Source organism: Castor canadensis, chromosome 18, assembly GCF_047511655.1.
Source record: "Castor canadensis chromosome 18, mCasCan1.hap1v2, whole genome shotgun sequence".
NCBI lineage: Eukaryota > Metazoa > Chordata > Mammalia > Rodentia > Castoridae > Castor > Castor canadensis.
Window position 1 is genome coordinate 12,225,024 of NC_133403.1, and position 19,775 is coordinate 12,244,798.

Below are 19,775 nucleotides of genomic sequence, written 5' to 3' on the forward strand. Positions count from 1 at the left end.
CTATCTAGCCCTGGCTTCAAGGGACACTCACCCTCAAAACCCAGCCAGATGGGAGGAAGCCTGGCCAATAGCCAGCATCAGCCTCAGGACATAAGTGGAGCACCTCTAAGCCCACTCTGAGTACAAACGCATGGGAGACCCCAAACTGTCCCAGCTGAGCCCTGTCAACACAGACCTCCGAGAGGGAACAAAGCAACTGCTGCCATTTCTGAACACATTTGGGGTGGCCTAACACACAAGGCTAGATGACTTGGGGTGACCCACAGACACCCTTCCCTCATGGTGCCTCAAGGATCCACATGATCTGTGTCCTACTGAGCGCTCTGTGGACACTGTGGTTTGTCTCCTCCTCGTGGAGCTAGAAAGGATGCAATATCAGTCACACGAGTCCCCAGGGTAGGCAGCAAGTGACATATTCCCTTCTTGGCCCAATGAGGGGGAGTATTACCTGTGCATTGGGGACCACCAGGTGCTTGGAGAGCCGGGTCTTGTCAATGAGGCTGCTCCAGTCCAACAAGTCCACAGTGCTGAGGGACAAGGTGAGTGAGCAGAGTGGCCGCAGTCTCTATCCAGCCAAGCAGTTTTACACACAGGCACGAGGGTTCTTTGGAGGTCCCAGGCCCAAACCAGTCTATTCCTTGAAAGAGTACTCCCAAACCAAGCCACCAACAAAACCCACAGTGGTGTTCATTTTTTAAAGATACTAGTATTCCCCCATTTAAAAAATTAAAACCTAAACATGAACGTTCTTGCAAAGGGGTGCCTGCTATAAAAATGCAAAGTGTGCACTGAGAATGCCAAGGTCAGGTGGGCACAGGGAAGGGGCAAAGGTAGGCGACCAGGCAGGAGACAGACAGAGTTGCAGAAAGACTGGGGAGCTGCAGCAGGAAGGGCTGGCCCAGGGCCACATGCAAGGCTCAGTGGCTCTACCCTGAGCCACCTCCCTGACTTGACTAGAGGGGACCTGGTGACCTCAGTCCTAGCCCCTAGCCCTGAGCGTGCCAGTGTGGCTCTCTCCATGAGGGCTGCATGTGACACCCTTACTCTGGGACCCAGGTAATTCTATAGGAAGCCCTGTGTCCACACTGCCCAGCTCCAGCAACTAGCAACTCCCACCTCCCCATCAGGAACCACCCTCAAGGCCCACTCTCTCCAAGGAGGTGACCAGGATTAAAAGAAGCCATTGGAGCTCAGCTGGTACCATGGCTCACCAGGGTAGATGGTCCTCCTTCTTCTCAGCTGGGACTCAGCTCTTACCCAGACTCTCCCAAGGTCTCCAGTGTGAACCAGTCCTCAATCTCAGCCTTGGATGCGATGCCCATCTTGGCAATGCTTTCCTTGAGAATTGAGAAGGCAAAGTCAGAGCGGTCATCTCCCGGATGCATCCATTAACTTCTCTTCCCCTGCACCATGGTTCTGTAGTGCTGTTTGACTTTATTACATCATTACCAAGAACAGAATTCATTTCAGCCTCCTGTTTTTTGCTGCAGAGATGAGTCTACTAGTACCCTTTTCCATCCCTGTAACTCCCCCAATCTACTACCTGCAGAGCCAGCCCCCTCCTCTCTTGCCAGCACTTCCAGTCTTTGTTACTGTTATGATTTGAATATGAAATGTCCCCCCCACAGGCTCATGTGTTGAACCCTTCGTCCCCCGCCGGTGGTGCTGGGTAGGGCTCCTTCCCAAGCCCCCATGGTGCCTGCCCCTCACGTCTACAGGGAAGCAGGGAAGGATTGCCCCACCTGCAGTGCTGCCACCTCCAGCTTCACATCCACAGCAGCAAGTCCAGCCTGCCCTTGTTCTGCAGCCATTTGGTGGAAGAACCGTCTCCACTTGATCAGCATGTCTGAGAATTGCAGCTGCAAACATACAAACCTGAGCTAATGTCTGCAGAACTTGCCCAGGTCCCCCAGACCCCCATACTACCCCAGGGACCCCCAAGACGACATGCATTCCGCCCCAACCCTGCAACCCTAGTTCACAGCCTCCAAGGTATATGCACATCTGTTGTCAGTTAAGGCCCATGGCATCACCCCAAAATCTTGCAAAGACTCTGTACATGGAAGGTTCTAGCACTTACCAGAAACTGGGGTCTCCCCAGTGTAGTGAGTTTAATGGCTAAGAAGTTATCATCACTGACTGCACCTGTCAGAAGCCAAAGGAAGAGCTGTGAGGGTCACTGGGTAGAAGAGGGAGACCAGGAGCCTAGAGGACCATGTGTGCCCTGTAGCTCCCCACTCCCCCAGGTTGGTCCTGTTGCCAGGTCCCTAACCCCAGTGCTACCCAGCCCCTCAAACATCCTCTACAGAGACCCTGCCACAGAGGCAGGAAGTTACCACTCGTATTTGTGTCTGCCACATGGTGCAGGAAAACAACAAGGAAAGGAACCAGCAAGACCTGCATATCACTGTGCAGCCCTGATGGCCTCCCCAGCTCTCCCTACCTCAGTTTCCTCCCCATGCTGTGAGCACTACAGGCTGTCCATGCATGGATTACAGGACACAGAAAGGCCAAGCAAAATAAGGGCTGGGGCAGGAAGGGTGCCAATCTGTGCTGAAATGTCCCCCTACCTTATGTTTGCTCCCAAGGAGAGTTAGCAGGGGGCAAGCAGATACCACTCACCAAAATGACAAGAGCACTGGCTCGACTTCTTGGGACTCCCCCCACCAGCCCATTAGGCAGCCACTTCCAAGCATCCCTTATTCATTGAGCTTTTAAAATGTTCAAAAGCCATGGGACCCACTACCACTAATGGCAGAGCTGCTAGGGACAGCATAGGGACTGTGCTGGGGTCTCTGTGTTCTTAAAGACTTAAGAACTTGGGGTTTAATGACCTATGGCCTAACTCACCTCCCCCCATCCCTCACAGGCTGCAGCAGGGAATGATTCCCTATCAAAGCGTATGGGGCACCAGCTCCTTGAACTGAGCCTTGACCCCAGGGCTGGACTTCTATCACTCCACATCTGAGTACCATGCCCAGAAGAGGGCAGGAGAATGGAGGGTAGGAAGAAAGCAGGGCAGGAGGAGCCGTCTAGGAAACAGCCAGGACCCTCAGGAAGGGACTAAACATGTCACAACCCCAGTGTGACCTCAACCCAGTCCTTTCACTCCCACCCCAGCTTTCTTCACCAACCAGTGTGTCCACCTCCCCAGGGGTCTGCCCAGGCTGGGGCCTGACAAGTGTGTGCAGCAGACCTACCTAAGGCCTCAATGGAAAACAAGAGGGTCTCCATGTTACTGTCACACTTGGCTTCGTTGGCATAGACGTTGATGCGGGCACAGATGACATCATCCCTGCAGTCTCCGAACACCACATGGTCCTCATACTGCTTTTCACTCTTACTTGTGCCTGCGAAGGTAGACACACGGCCTGAGCACAGACACCAGCTCTACTCAGAGATACACCTCTAATCCCCAACTCCTGACACACACCAGTGATATCCCAGGGCCCCACCGCCCTTAGGATGGGTCAAACCAGGCCCCCTGTGCTGTGCACCCTGCAGTTCCCAAAAGCTATCCCTCTCCCCGCCCCACTTAGCCATGCTCCCCCGCCCTTGCTGTTCCTTCCACCTAGCTAAGCCACACTGTGGGCAAACCAAGCGTGTCACTACCACAAAGGCTTGGTTTGTTGCCCACGGAGGGGGTCAAGGAAACTGAGTCCACCTGGGAGGGATGTGAGAACTAAGTGGGGCCTGCCCCTCACCAGGGGGCTGTCAGGTGTGGGAGGGCCCACAGAGCCACACTGAGAGCCATGGGCCTGAGGAGGAGCCTTAGGCCTTATCCCTCGCCCCAGGGCTTGGTCAGACCCCAAACACAGATGGGCCACCAGGATATGCACAGGGATGGAGAGGGTATCTTACTTACCACTGCCATCCCTCTGTACTTCAGAGGTACATGACCTGCAGGAAGGAGGAAGAGGCAAAGGTCAGAGTCACACCACCTGAGCTGCAGGTCACAAGGAGGGGCTGCTGAGGCTGAGCTGTGGACTTGATCATAACCATGATGGTGACATTGACAGGGCTGGCTCCAACGCACAGTCCTGCTCAGGGTTGGCCAGGCAGACCCGGCCCCTCCTCCACCCCTCCCCAACCCTCAGGCATGACCAGGGAGAGACAGCAGCCTTTCAGCACCAAGAACCTCCTATATCTTGTGGATGGAGCCCCTCCCTACTAGTGAGGAGTAATAAAAGCTATCTGTGGGGAGTCTCAGAACAGCCTAGAGCACATAGCTCATTCTTGGGAAAAGGTAGCAAGAAGGCATTGCTTCTGCCCAGGGAAGATAAGAACACAGCCAGATGAGGAATGAAGGCAGGAAGCCATCCGCACACAAAGTCCCACTTGCTCTAGCCTCTACACCCACATCGAAGGTGCATGCTCCTCAGAGGACATCCATTCTTTTTTTATTTGGTTGGTTCTGGGGTTTTTTGAAACAGGGTCTCACTATGTAGCCCAGGCTGGCCTCAAACTTGTGATCCTCCTACCTCAGCCTCCTGAGTGCTGGGATTATAGGTGTATATCACCCTACCTGGCTCTCCCTGCTTCATTCCTGATTCTTGAGCTTATTTTCCAAATTAACAACCAGAAATTTTCTTTCAAAATGTAAACCAGGGCTGACGGAGTTGGCTCAGGCCCTGAGTTCAAACACCAGTACCACAAAAAAAAGAAAAGCAAACCAGATGTTACCTGTCTCCTCCTCCAGCTCTTCATGTGCCCCTCTCCTAGTGCTCCATCCCCTGGAGTACATGTTTCCCCTGAAAAGCCCTTCTTAAAAAGCTTCTCAGTTTCCCATAATATCCTAGGACTTCCAAAATCCTCATAAGGTCAGGACTTTGAGGCTAGTATACTGGCGCTCATAAGAAAGGACAGTGGCTTTCCCCAACCATCCCTCAGGACAAAGGCAGAGATGGAGAGTGATGACAGGCAACAGTTACCTGTACCTTGGAGGCCTCATGTATCAAGTGGCCTTGTCACCAATGGCTTCTGACATCACTACTGACAGAGCAAGTCCTAGTTCACTGAACCCCTTGTCAAAAAGCCCTCCCCTGGACCCAGTTCCTGTCCCAGGGCTCTTATCTGGGGACTTTGAGCCAGAACACCCACGTCAGGACTCAGAAATCACAGTGGGGCCAAGTCTTTACAGGCCTGAAGCTCCCCTCATGACACTCAGCCCACAAAGCCATGACCCAGGGAATGGGGGAGGAGGGGTGGGAGGAGCAGGAGCAAGGCAGTCAGCTACAGCTATAGCCACCTCATGCTCAGAAGAGAGTGAAAAGTCACTATGTGACGAAGCCCCACACATGACCTTTTTTTTTTGGTTACTGTTCCTGGAAGTACTGCAATACCAGGTCAATGCATGGAGTGGATGGAGCAAGCCCCTATTCCATCTTCCTGTTCCAAAAATCCATTTAATATATTGTCCTCGGATAGAGGATGTATCAGATATTAAACTGATAAGAGCAGATACTACACTTGATCTTAGCCAAAAGGCCGAGAAGCGATACGCACAACCTTTTTGCCTGGGACAGAGAGCTCCTGGGCCCCTTCCCAAGATCCCTGATGTGGGCTCAAGCAGACCAATCTCAGGCTTAAGAACAGCCAACCAAAGCCATCCCCCATGGATAGCCCCGCTAAGGCAGAGAAAGCAACCAAGTGCTGCCCAGGGCAGAATCCCTTATGACAAGGAAGGAGAGACGCTGGGCCTCAGGGCACCTGAGTGACTTCAGATGGGAAGATCTGGCTCTGTAACCACGTAGCTCCACCTCCCTCCATTAGGCAGGTGCAGGCCAGAGACACCCTCCCCCCCTCCCCCACGGCCTTAATTCAGAGTAGTGGCCTTCACATCCTTCCCCTGTGTTATTTAGTCTATGGGCCTTGTGACAGGAGGGTGGGTTAGGAAAACAGATCTCTACCCCCTCCCCCCTCAAGGGACATGCACAGGAGTCTGCAGGGCTGGTCATTCCTGGCCAGGCATACCCATGGAGGTCACAAGATAGGGTGGAGGATGAAGGACCTCTTGCAAGTCCAGCCCTGCTCTACAGCACGGGCCCCTCCAAAGGTACAGCCACCAGAAGCAGACCTGGGCATGCATCCTTGTCACCTGTCACTGGTATTCATTGGATGGCAGTAAGTAACCCTGTTAGGTCAGGGAGGAATCACCATTCATGTCCCATAGCCCAAGCACAGCATCTGTAGGACAAGCAGAAAATCTGAACAACCCATGGAGGCAGTGCCAGAGAGATGGGCTCCTAAGGGCAGGGTGGGATGGAAGGGGCAGCCTCAGGCCAGGCACAGGCAGGCCCACCTCCAATTTTCTTTTTCTTTCTTTTGCAAGGGCTGGTCTCACTATGTAGCCCAGGCTGGACTCAAACTCTTCATCCTCCTTCCTCAACCTCCCTAGTGCTGGGATTACAGGTATGTACCACCATACGAGGTTTCTACTTCCAATTTTCATACCACAAGAGCCTAAGAGAGAAGTTCCCATTATGCAACCACCAAGTCCTCACCCAGTCTGGGACTGAGGCCACAGAACCCATTAGTGATTCAACAGGCAGCTTCAGTAAAGACTACAATCAGGTTCCCTGGCAGCAGAGAGGCTCACAGGGGGGTGCTTGGGCTGGGTAACCCCTCCACTCCACCTTCAAAACAGCCAATCACAAGGCACAGGCTATGATCCTCAGGCCAATCAGCTATGAACCAGCATGCTGAAACAAGGACAGACATTCTGTTCCCAGGGTAAGAGGCCTCATGTGACTGTCTTTCCCTACCCCCTCCCTGCAGCTACCTGGGGAGGGGCAAAGCAAACCCTGGGGCCTGACAAGGTCTACAGCTGGCCTGTCCTAAGCCTCACATGGGTCAGATGCAGCCACAGTCAGAGTCAGAGAACCCAAAACCAGTGAGGGCTGGCCTGCAGGGTTGCAGGCACGAACTCTTTGCAAAGAAGGGACTGTTCTTGCATGGACTTCTGGTGAGTCTGGCATTACACCAGGAAGCAGAATAAGGTCATTCTGTCCTGTTGCCCACAAGGGCACGTCAGTGAAATCTGTCCCCAGTACTCACTGCCCAGGGAATAGGACAGTAACGTCAGGAGGAGACTCGAGGCTGGCCTGCCACACTGTTCCTCACAGCAATTCCCTTCAACATGGATGCCTGGGCAGAGACCCAAATTGGCAGGTTCCATACCCTCCAGACAGAGCCACCTGCAGATTAGGAAACGATTTCAGGATGGGCCAAGGCGGGTGAGGGTGGGGTAGAGGACCCACCCAGCCAGTCAGGAATCCTTAGGAAGAGAGACTGCAGAAAAGCAGGAAGCCAAAGAAGCTTCCGACACCAGGGCCAGCAAATGTTTGTGTCAACGGCCAGTTAGTACATATTCTCGGCCAGCTAGTACATATTCTCGGCCAGTTAGTACATATTCTTTCTCGGCCAGTTAGTACATATTCTCGGCCAGCTAGTACATATTCTTTCTCGGCCAGTTAGTACATACTCTCGGCCAGTTAGTACATACTCTCGGCCAGTTAGTACATACTCTCGGCCAGTTAGTACATACTCTCGGCCAGTTAGTACATACTCTCGGCCAGTTAGTACATACTCTCGGCCAGTTAGTACATATTCTTTCTCGGCCAGTTAGTACATATTCTTTCTCGGCCAGCTAGTACATATTCTTTCTCGGCCAGCTAGTACATATTCTTTCTCGGCCAGCTAGTACATATTCTTTCTCGGCCAGTTAGTACATATTCTCGGCCAGTTAGTACATACTCTCGGCCAGTTAGTACATACTCTCGGCCAGTTAGTACATACTCTCGGCCAGTTAGTACATACTCTCGGCCAGTTAGTACATACTCTCGGCCAGTTAGTACATATTCTCGGCCAGTTAGTACATATTCTTTCTCGGCCAGTTAGTACATATTCTCGGCCAGTTAGTACATATTCTCGGCCAGTTAGTACATATTCTCGGCCAGCTAGTACATATTCTTTCTCGGCCAGTTAGTACATACTCTCGGCCAGTTAGTACATACTCTCGGCCAGTTAGTACATACTCTCGGCCAGTTAGTACATACTCTCGGCCAGTTAGTACATACTCTCGGCCAGTTAGTACATACTCTCGGCCAGTTAGTACATATTCTCGGCCAGTTAGTACATATTCTTTCTCGGCCAGTTAGTACATATTCTCGGCCAGCTAGTACATATTCTTTCTCGGCCAGTTAGTACATACTCTCGGCCAGTTAGTACATACTCTCGGCCAGTTAGTACATACTCTCGGCCAGTTAGTACATACTCTCGGCCAGTTAGTACATACTCTCGGCCAGTTAGTACATACTCTCGGCCAGTTAGTACATACTCTCGGCCAGTTAGTACATATTCTCGGCCAGTTAGTACATATTCTTTCTCGGCCAGTTAGTACATATTCTCGGCCAGTTAGTACATATTCTCGGCCAGCTAGTACATATTCTTTCTCGGCCAGTTAGTACATATTCTCGGCCAGTTAGTACATACTCTCGGCCAGTTAGTACATACTCTCGGCCAGTTAGTACATACTCTCGGCCAGTTAGTACATACTCTCGGCCAGTTAGTACATATTCTCGGCCAGTTAGTACATATTCTTTCTCGGCCAGTTAGTACATATTCTCGGCCAGTTAGTACATATTCTCGGCCAGCTAGTACATATTCTTTCTCGGCCAGTTAGTACATATTCTCGGCCAGTTAGTACATACTCTCGGCCAGTTAGTACATACTCTCGGCCAGTTAGTACATACTCTCGGCCAGTTAGTACATACTCTCGGCCAGTTAGTACATACTCTCGGCCAGTTAGTACATATTCTCGGCCAGTTAGTACATATTCTTTCTCGGCCAGTTAGTACATACTCTCGGCCAGTTAGTACATATTCTCGGCCTTAGACGCGACATGCTTACACAACTCTGCCCCACAGGGCAAAAGCAACTTGAATTCTATAGTTTTTGCATCACAAAACGTGATTCAACTTGTTCTGATTGCTTTCAACCATTCACAAATGCAAAAAACATTCTTAACTTGCAAATCGAGGCAAGACCAGTCAGATGGCTGGAGAGGGCCAAGGGCCAAAGTTTACAAGCCCTATTCTCAACTCTCTGCTGGGCTCACGCACACATCAGGCTTTCCATGAAAGTCCAGAGCTATCATCTGCGTGAAGCAAAACTGCAAGAATTACAGGCACAATGCAAGACAGCCGCTGGTAATCAACCTGGCTCTCCTAGCCATGGCCTCCACCTAGCAGATGCTGAAGCCCAGCAGTTGGACATGGCCCCCCAGAATGCCAGTATAGTTTGGGGTTACCACCAGACGCCTGTTCAGCTCTGGAGAGGCAGGTCTTACTCCAACTTCGTGCGCACAAGGTTCAGATCTTCCTCCACTCCGTAGTCCAGGATACAACCAACACCAAAGGTCTTGTTATGCTGGATCAGAGGCCGGATAGACTCCTGGTCCTCACCGGCCACAAACTGCCCATAGAAGGTCATCTTCATGAGCTTGTTGAACAGCTTCTGGCCCAGAAGTTTCCTGGCAATATGGAGCAGCTGAAAGGCAAGGGAAGCAACTGATCTAGGCCATCTGGCCTCCCCCTCCCCAGCAGGGACCCCTGCTTACACCTCCCTACATACTTCAGTCCAACCACAGAGCCTGATATCATTCATCTCCCCTAGGTCAAACTTGGCCCATGACACTGGTTTTCTAGGGAACACCCAGAGTATCTAGCTTCCTTCACTCATAGCAACCGCGAGTCAGTCCTTCTCCAGGGCAGAATGGCAGAATCCAGATGCCACCTCCCACCCATCCTCCACCTGCTCTGATTCCCTCCAGAAGCCCACCCCCAAAGGCCTGGGCACACAGCGGGCGCCTGACCACTGCTTGGTGGGTAAAGAGGAGCATGGTGGATTCCCTGACGACATTTTCCTTTCTCCGTATCTATACCTCTGCAGTTCTGCTGGGGAGGAAGAGAATCCAAGGCAACTTTTTAGAATAAAAGTGCCTAGATTTTTCAATGTTTTCTTCACTCTTATTCCAACTCCCCAAAACAGCACCTGGCACAAGGCCAGCCCTCAAAGTAGTTGCTGAATAATGAACACATACAAAACTCAAGCAAAGCCTGAGCTCAGCTAGTGCGAGGCACGCCCAGCTACAAAGGTCTCTGCAATGAGGGTCCACCATGGGACCAATGGGGCTGGTCCAGGGCTGACCAGCTGCTCTGATGGTTGTGCCCCTGACCTGAGGAAGACAGCTGCCCAGAAAACACTCAGCTTTCCCCTCCAACCTCATCTCACCCTGTCTCAAATTTCTGTCAGCATTCTCTCAAATGTCCTGAGTTGCTGTGTGCCAGGCACAGTTCTAGGAAAAGGAAACTGAAAGAAACAGATGCCATAATGGAAGGGATATCCCAAAGGGGAAGAAGTAAGGTCACTCATGATGAAGGAAAGGGGGACAGACGCAGTGCTAGCAGATAGGGGTGGGGGATATTTACTAACCTAGATCCAGGGAAGGGGCTTAGTAAGGCAAGAAGTGACATGAAGAATGAGGGGGGGGATCCCAAAGTGAGGATAGCCAGGAGGGAGGGAATAGAGATAGCCAGAGTCTCCTGGATGCCCAAAAGCATACCCACCACCCTCAATGGAAGCCCCTGTGCCCGCCGTCTCCCCACCCTGAGCCTCTGCTCCAGGAAACCTCCAAGCCTGGGGTTTTTCAAACCTCATGGGCAATAGAATCTCTCTTCTGAAAGGAAACCATCTCGTCTAAGCAAAAACACTAGCAAATTAAGCACCTCTCCCCATCCAACCCCAACCAGTCCTGAGCAGCTGTGACCTCGCTACCTTTTCCTTGAACTATACACTGGTGCTCCACAGAGATGCCTCCCAGCCACATCTGCACACAGGTGTCCCTGCCTTTGTGCTGCCTCTCTGCAGCATCTGATATTTCTGCATTTTGTTGTTTTATCAAGAGGATTTGAAACTGGAAAATGATCATGCCAATATCTGAGATGGGATTGGACCTCTGTGTCTCACCAAGCCCAAGCCAGAGTCAGGGAACCTGAGAGACGCAGCTAGCCTTGATTCCTACCAGGGCAGGGGCCAGGGGTAGCTAGAGGAAAAGACAGATCTTGCCCAAATCAGAGGTCACTCAAATGGTGAGCAGGGCTGACTCAGGGACCTAAGAACCATTATGCAGTGCTAGAGAAACTTTCTGACCTCATCCACATCAGCTCTGAGAGAATCAACAAGAACAAGCCATGAGGAAGGATAGGCAACTGTCTATGGCAAGCTCCCTCGTACAGGGCCACACAGTCTGTCTGTGTCTAACTAAATATTCAATCCTGCCACAAACCCAACACCACATGAAGAAGGAGTCATGCTGCACTGGTGCCAGGAGTGCCTTATTTACACAGATAGGGAACTGGTCCAAAGACCATGGCTGAAAGCTCCCAACACACCCTGCATGCTGACCTGCTTTCCACAGGAGGTAGGTTCAGGGGTGATTGGCCACCAGAGGCAACCACATGCCCTCTCACCCCGGCCAAGGGGAAGCCACCTGCCACTGAGGACTGCAGAAGTGCACAGGCTGGCAATATTAAAGCAGATTCCATCATCAAACAGCCATTTGAAAGTCTTCCTAGGAAGGCACCACCTGAACCATGCCTTTGAGAAATCATTTTGAGAATTTACAAATTTGCACCAGTAATATATACACTCATTTTCACTGTAAAAGACAGTCAGGTCGGGCATGGTGGCACAAGGGAAGCTGAGGAAGAAGGATCACAAGTTTGAGACCACATAGCAAGACCATGTCCCAAAAAAAATTTTAAAAATGCCAGGAAGCAAGCAACTTAAAGCCAGTTCTCTCTCCTTTCTACCCCCCAAAAAACCAGTATTATTGTCCATTCAGTCCCTCTGAGCCAGCCTCACCTCCAAGCATGGGAGCCCCAGACTTTTCTAAATCCTTCTCAAACAGATGGCTTTCAGGCAAGTGTGGCCCCAACTGAGTTCTCACTTAAGGCATTAGCTCCAACCTCAGCTCCTGCAGCCTGACACTCCTCAGAGCAGGTCTGATGACCTCACAGTCCCAGCCAGAGCCACACAGAACAGCAGGAGCTCGGCATGAGGAACTCTCCCACAGGCCAAAGAATGAGCCCAATAGTCTGGGTTCTGGTAAGCAGCTGCCAGGCCCAGGGCCCAGCTTCTGCTCCATTTCCTTCACCAGGCAGTGATGCCATGGGCACCAGTGAAACCACTAGCAATGAGCAGTACAGACCCCACAGAGGGGTTCCTCTGGGCACAGCTTGGACAGAAGGGGAGTCTGGAAAAAGTCATCTCTGGGTCCCCTATCAGTCCTGATCTCCAGTACTTTCTCTGGACAGGTTCCTGAGGAACAGAGGAGCTGATACATGCCTACCTTGGTTAACCCACAGGACCTTAGTCAGCATCAGGAGACTGGGGCTCATTTCCCTTGAAATCAAATCCTGCAACCCCCACCCCAACTCTGCTGGCTTCTCCATAGGATGACTGGCTTTGAATCTTGGAAGAGAAAGTTTACTGCTGTGCCTATGGAAATCTGGCCTGGATGGTTCTTAGCCTTTTCTCCCTCCGTGCCAGTCACAGGTAGGGGTGGCTTCTTAACTGCTTATCACGGAGGGAGCTGGGTCCAGTTCTTGCCCTCCATACAGAACCTGTGGTTGGCCTTCCCTCCTTCTATTCCTGCCCCAGCTGGCAGCCCACACCTGCCTGATTGCTGCCCCTGAACTGCTGGGGCTCCCTAAAGGGTTCCTTTACCTTACATGTCCTTTCTCACCCTCCTCCCCAGTTAGGCTTTTGCTCAGGACATCACCACTTGACACAAACACAGCCACAGCTTCCCAGAGGCCACCAACACTCCAGTTAAGCCCTTTCTTCACCTCTCCCCACTCCTGCCACCAACAGTCCTAGGCTCCAAAGCTGTCATGAAGTTCCTTCCAAAAGATTCAGGACAAAAACTGCTCAGCACCTAAGTGGGCATCTGCCCCCATCTCCCACCTGCCGTGTTCTCAGTTGAGCTGTGTGGTTCTTACTCTCACCTCCCCGTGGGGCTGAGTAGCACGGTGCTCTCAGTGCAGTCTCACCTGAAGAAGTCAACACACAGACTCTCAGGACCGACAACTGGACCCTAGCAAACTTCCCAGATCACCTTGAGATAACCGTCATTTTTAATACTTACAGACTGGCTAAAGCAGTGTCCTGATTTAAAAAAAAAAACTTCCCCCAAAGCTCTCAGGCTTCTTAAAGTTACCATGTTATAGTTTAAAGGTAGGTATTTGGGCGGCTTCCCGTGTTCCCCAACACCGTTCAAAGTAGCCGTGTAAGGGAGTAGCTGGTCATAGCTTGGTGGAATTCTGAGGTCTCGAATTTCTGCCAGACTACCCTTTGAGCAATAATGAAGGATACTCAAGTTTAAATTCCACGTGTTAACTCTGTATTCCTGCAAGTGGTGTACATCTTAAACATCAATTGGTCTTTGCTTCTAGTTAGTAGTAATTAACAAGTAGGAAACTTCACAAGGTCCAAAAGTGCATGCAGGAAACGCCTCCCTTCCTGGCTTCCCTAGCTACAGGCGATGCTTGAATAGCCCGCCTTTTTTACGCTTCCAAACTCCATCGTGGTTCCTGGGCCAGGCAGATGTCCCACGCCACCCTTGTCCACCTGCCCGCCCCCCCATCCACCCATCCACCCACCTGCCCACATGCGCACCTGCTCGTGGTACGCCAGCAGCGCCCGCGACGAGCACAAACGCAGCACCAGCAGGTTGCGCGCCAGCTCCCAGCTCTGCCGGCTGCGGTACGCCTCCTGAGCGTTGCCGAAGTCCACCACCGGCACCCGCGGCCGCGCAGCGTCGGCCGTCCCGCATGCCGGCACGGCCCTCGGGCCCAAGGTGGGCTGCTCGCGGGCCGCCGGCGCAGTGGAAAGTAAGGCGAGGCGTAGTGTGGCGGTGCGCACAGAGAAAACGCGCCTGAGAGCCATGGCGAGGCTTCTATGCGCTCTGGGGCAGCTTAAGTACTCACCGCCCCCCTCCATCTCCCCTCAGGCCCCCGCCCTGGAGGCCCCGCCCTCGTTTCTAGAAGCCTCTCCCCGCACCCAATCCTGGGGAGGCCCCACCTCGTGCTTTCCAGAACCTTGTGCGCCCAGCACCAGGCCCCGCCCGCCGAGCGCGCTCCGCGCGCCTGAGCCCCGCCTCCCCAGCCAGTGGTCCCAGAATTGGCAGCGCGCTCCAAGCTCCGCCTTCCGCACAGGATACCCCGCCCCTTGGGATTGGGAACGGGGACCGGGTGCAGTTTGATTTCGGGTTTCCCAGGTTCCCCAATCTGGCCAGATAAGTCCCGAGCGCACATATACACACTTGGGTTCCTCCTTGTTGAGCAGTGTGGACTCGCAGCTGAGACCAGACCTGCAGAGAATCCAAGGTGGTTCCGCTTGTACTCTGGTTTAAAGGGACGTTTGGGAAGTGGACCTCTCTCCCTCACCTCACCCGCACCCAAGGTGAGAGCGTGGATAAGGCTTACCCCCGCTGTTCCTCTCCTGTCCTCTAGTCCCACCGCCCTCCCACGGGCAAGCATGGACCCCATGGTTCCTTCTTTACCCACCTCTCCACCACCCCGCTCCCTGTCGCCCATAGGTGGCTGAGCAAAACCACCTGCTTTGTCACCTCACTCAGGCATCTGTCTCCTCCTAAGGGACTTCTCACACTGCCTGTCTGCCTGCCGGATGCAACATCTTGGACGGCCAGCCCCGGTAGCAGATGTCACCTCCCCTAGGGACTGACTCACCCTGACCGCTCCTACCATAGCACACTCCTTCCAGTCACTCACCCATCGGTGCCCCCTCCAGACATTCCTGTACCTCCACAGAGGCTGAGTCTCACCGGGGTGGCAGCCAGGCTCCCAGCATCATCCAGTGATTGGTCCTGTGTTTCCTGCATCTTAGCAAAAAGCTCACTGTATTTTGGGTGCTTTGACCTGTTTGAGACTATTGATGTTTGAGGCTGAATTCTGTGGGATGGGTACTGTTGGGTGAATCACAAGATGTTTATCTGCATTTCTGTACACTACCTACCAGATGTCAATAACATACACAGAGAGAGAGAAAGAGAGTTAAAGTTGTGACAACCAAGAATGTCTCCAGATACTGCCAGATGCCGGTGGGAAACACAATAACCTCTTTTCTAGATTGAGAGAGGCTTCCTAAAAGGACACAGATTTTTCTGGCCCCTCTGGCCCTTCTGCTGGAATTGAAGGAAAAAAAGGCAGACATAAATAGCAGATAGTTCAAGGATCAGATGCAGGAGGTGAGGTGTCCTTCCAGCAGCCCAGAAACTACTTACCAAGAGTATTGGCTGGCTTTAGAAGCTGGCCACGGCCACCAGTCTTCCCCATTTCCTTTCATGATCATTGTCCCTCCCTCTGGTGGCCCCACGGTACCTCTCCCACTTGTGCTGGTCATTTAGTTGACCCTTTGTCTGCGCTCCAGGCTGTCTGCATGTTGCTCTGAGGTGGGCAGCAGTCCCCGTGCAACCCTGCCCCCTCCTTTCTCCTCCTCAGGCTCAGTTTTGTGGGCACTTCCCCGTAGGTCCTGCCTGACCCTCAAGGCAGTCTGGGACCTACTTGATTGCAACTGCCTCTTCTTTTCTCGTACTTATACTGTAGTAGGAAGGAGCACCAGAAGAGAAACAGACAGGCCTTTGTTCTGATAAAGTAGCTGCAGGAAGGGATGGTATAGCAGAGAGATAGAACCTAAAGAATCCAAACGTGAAGAAGGTCACATAGCACTAAGGGGTAGAGGTGATCTGGGGTGAAACCAGGTCTCTCAGGTTTAGGGAGCCAGGAATTAGGGAGGTTAAGCTTTTCCCAAGAAATAGCCACAACTGAGGTTAAGGGATGGATAACAAAAAATTCAGTTCCAAAGGGGGAGACTCACAAGAGAACAGAGGCATCTTCCACCATTCCACCGGATAGTCCTCTGGGTATAATTTTAAAGTTTTTCTTTTTTTGAGAGTGCACTCTAGGAGGTGTGGCTCAAGTGGTAGAGTTTTTCTTCAGCACTAGGCTGAAGTAGCCTATAGAATTACATGTAACCATATATGGGTTAAATCTTATTTTTTTTTAATTTTATTGCCTCTGTAACCTGCTTACAAGGGTATATAAGGCAAGGCCCCTTTGTTCTTGGAGCTCAGTCTTTGAATGTGAATTCACTGAGCTGCTGCCAGTAAGCTAATTAACAGCTTGTCTGGGTGTGGTTGTGTGCCTGCTTTACAAGCTTGAAGCCCTACGTTCAAACCCCAGTCTCACTGGAAAAAAAAAGTCCCTCTAGAGAGTGCACTCTAATTTTGTGTGTGGGTGTATGTATGGGTATAAGTGTGTGAATTTGTTTAAAACATTGGGCAAATTTTAATTTACTCCTGAAATTCCAACTCATCTCATGCACACTTAAGGTGACATTTTTTTCTGGCATGCTTAATTTATGAAACTTTTGTGTATGTGTATGTGTAAGCATCTTCAAAATGGTTCTTAAACTGCTGTTAAAAGGTTAATGTGATATTCAAGGTAACAAAAAAGCAGGGTGTTTGTTTTAAAGATCTCTGTTACAAACTGCTTAACCTTGTTACATATGAATATGTAAACATCTTGAGGATCGTTATTACAGAGTCAATGTAAAAAAATTCTCTGTTCTACAGCTACTTTTAACAAAACTGGTTTTCAACTTATTTCAATCAGGTCTCATTAAGATGCAGGCATTCACTCTGGCTCAGACCAGAGGAGAAAAAAAGAAAAGAAAAGGGGGTCCACAGCCTGCAGCAGAAATCTTAAAATTTGGGTAGTTAAAAATGACCTAGCCTATTAAATCTGGGATTTAATTCTCTCTTATAATACATGGGTTTTTTAACAAATGGGCTTTCTATAAATTGTTTTTATACAAAAAATAATTTTAAGGTTGCTTTCTTTCTGGTTTTTTCATATAACTATAAGGCTCTAAGTTTAAAGGGCTTATGAGTTGTTTTCAACAAGTAACAAAAATTTCATATGTAAGATATTAAGGATCTGGTTTTTAAAAAATAAAAGGTTAAAAAATACTTTTAAATAAATAAAAAAGGATAAAGACAAGCTCCCCTAGAAGATACAAAATAAGTTGTCACAAAGGTACAGAGTAAGTTGTCATAAAAAGATGGAGCTTATAAATGCTTATGTAAGTGATTAAGTTAACTAAAATCCAGTTACATTAAAGGTTGTATAAGGTCAAAATTTAATGTACTGATATTAAACTAAAACTTAATTCTCTAAGCTCATAACAACAAGGCTATGTTAAAAATATTATATTGCTCTTGATAACATTTACAAAAAATTGCCTTAAAAATAGTTTTTGTTTTGCCAAGATAACTGTCGGGAATTTTTGATACTATAGGTTAATCCACAAATTTGTCAAGACAACAAGAGTTTATGAAAACACAGAGAGGCAAGAGGCACTGAGCACAGGGAGTGCTGCTGCACTGGTACATGGGTTGAGACAGATTTACTTATGTAAAACAAAGTAAAAAAAATGCCAAAGTGCACCCTCCAGATAGGATAAAGAAAAAAAATAACTCAAAAAGGAGCACTATACTGGAGGTAAGGACCTCCAGTTTTTATTGGAGTCAACAGAGTGGAGATGTTAGTCCTACTCCTTCCACATGGCAGGCGGAGGGAATTTTTGGCCTGGGATGACCAGATTGGGCCTGTTATTTTAGGGGGGCTCCATTGACTACAGGTTGGTGGGATCCTGCTGTATGTCATAAGCCATGTGTTAATGTCAACAGTCTGGGATTCGATCCCTTATCAACATCTGAGCCATGATTCTTGATCATTAGATTTCCTGACTCCACACTTAGTGTCCATAAATATTTACCTGTGTTCTCTGATTAAAGTACAATATATTCATGGATGAAATACCATAGTGAAACCCCTTTGAACAAGGAATATACAGTTAAAAAATGTTTTGTTAGGATTTTGACTACTCAGGTAACTGAGTTATGTTCACTTAAGAGTTGATTTATGTAAAATTTTCTAGATGACCTCATGGTTAAACAACTGTTGTCTTGAGTGATTCTAACGCAGTTGGTATCCTATATTTGTCTCTGACTGGGCTATTTGGGGTCACTGACACTGTCCCCCTCACAAATGATGAGAAAATCTAGGGTTTTACATTAAGAGCAACAACTAAACTAATATGTATATATAACCTCTATAGAGCTGTGATGCTGTTGCTGGTTCCTGTGTACTAAATATATTTATGTTTTTCAAGTATATCAACCCTTCTAAAACACAAAATTTAGATAAATACAATAACAAAAAGTTAATGGTATGGATATACTGTTCTGTTAGTTGCTAAATTGTCCAACAAAATTTTAATCATGGCTCTTTTATGTTTTTGTCATTACAGTTTTGATCCTTCTGGGACATTTACAATCAACTCCATAAAAAAATGACTCTAATGAGTACTTATGTGTCAACCAGGTTAGCTTTTTAGACATCTGCTTTTGTTAGATTTAGTTTTGTATTGTCCTTGTCTAGAAGCCCACTGCCTAAGAGCCACTCCTTCTAAGTCTCTTTGTTGCTTAAATTTGGTCAAAATTGTCTAGTTGGCACTGACTCCCACCTGATCTGCTCGTTACTTCCCCCACACACCCAACGTGGGACCACAACCAACCAACAAACAAAAATCCAGGAAAGAGAAAATCCTCATGATGAGGAAGCAAAATGACCAGTCGAGAAAGATCTTCAATCTATGGCCATACCTCCCTCAATGTGCCCAATCTCGTCTGATCTCGGAAGCTAAGCAGGGTTGAGCCTGGTTATACTTGGATGGAAAGAAGATCTTCAGAAGAGACTGCTCAGAGACAGTGTGGAGACAAGAGGGGAATGCCACCAAAGCTCAAATGCAGTCACTTGTGCTAGACCTCTCAAAAATAATCCTCCAAGAGGATTGGGAAAATGGTTCTATCTGGCTATCTGGCATTAAAGCCCTTCCAGACACAAACTCATATTTTTTAGACAGGGTCTTCTATTTAAATAGAGACAAAATGACTATTTTTACTGGCTCTAAACGTGTCCTTTAATACTTAAAGATGGTCGTTTTAACTTTTTTTAAACAACGCTTTTTCTTGAACATATATACTGATAATATATTGTTGCCATGGTGATTCCACTCAGTAAAAAGAAGAAATCAAAAGACACTGGGTAAAAGAATAATGTCCAACCATTAAAACCCCGTTAGAGGGGCCCTTTTGTTGTTGTCTTGTCTATCCCCACTGTAGTTAAAGTAGCAAAAATTGCTCCCTGGATCCACCACAGCTGAGTAAAGCCAGCCTCTCCCAAGTGGGAGTGCATCCCTGACCTGGCCTCACCATGCAAGATCACCCTCTGGAACACCTGTGTCCTTCCTTGGCGGGACCCCACTTCCCAGGAGACAACAGGGGACCACGATCAATAGGACAACAGCCCTGCTCTAGTCACTCCAAAAGATGACTAGTCTACACATGGCAGAAGCTTGAACATGAGATGCATCCTGCTCTCCTCTACACACTTGGACTCTTACCTTTTGGGTTGGCCCTTGCAAGGTTTCTCCCGTGTACTGAATGTTACAAGAGAGCCATTGTTGGGACCTCTGCACAGCCGTACTTTGTATCATGCACTCACCAACATTTTGGGTGTTACATCAGCTCATAGACTCCCCAGGTTTGTGAGGTTGCTGGTAAGCAA

At 49.5% G+C, this 19,775-nt stretch overlaps 1 protein-coding gene and 1 non-coding gene across 3 annotated transcripts in view; both read right to left on the reverse strand.

Annotated features, from left to right (window-relative positions):
• Positions 1 to 14,055, reverse strand: part of Prodh (proline dehydrogenase 1) — a 21,031-nt gene extending 6,976 nt beyond the window's left edge. The window contains exons 1-8 of one of the 2 annotated variants that reach the window (XM_020160871.2): positions 13,741 to 14,055; positions 9,350 to 9,549; positions 3,866 to 3,900; positions 3,201 to 3,350; positions 2,081 to 2,145; positions 1,743 to 1,859; positions 1,258 to 1,337; positions 449 to 527 (exon numbers count right to left, since the gene is read on the reverse strand). In XM_020160871.2, coding sequence (XP_020016460.1) covers positions 449 to 527; positions 1,258 to 1,337; positions 1,743 to 1,859; positions 2,081 to 2,145; positions 3,201 to 3,350; positions 3,866 to 3,900; positions 9,350 to 9,549; positions 13,741 to 14,010 — 996 coding nt within the window. In that variant the 5' untranslated portion in view covers positions 14,011 to 14,055. Of the gene's footprint in view, positions 1 to 448; positions 528 to 1,257; positions 1,338 to 1,742; positions 1,860 to 2,080; positions 2,146 to 3,200; positions 3,351 to 3,865; positions 3,901 to 9,349; positions 9,550 to 11,925; positions 12,141 to 13,740 lie in introns of those variants that run through there. The other variant, XM_074061106.1, reaches the window with a different exon arrangement.
• On the reverse strand, positions 5,311 to 5,499 carry LOC141419046 (U2 spliceosomal RNA). Its single transcript, XR_012443722.1, has one exon. It is a non-coding gene; the product is annotated as a U2 spliceosomal RNA (small nuclear RNA).
• Positions 14,056 to 19,775: the final 5,720 nt, after the last annotated feature.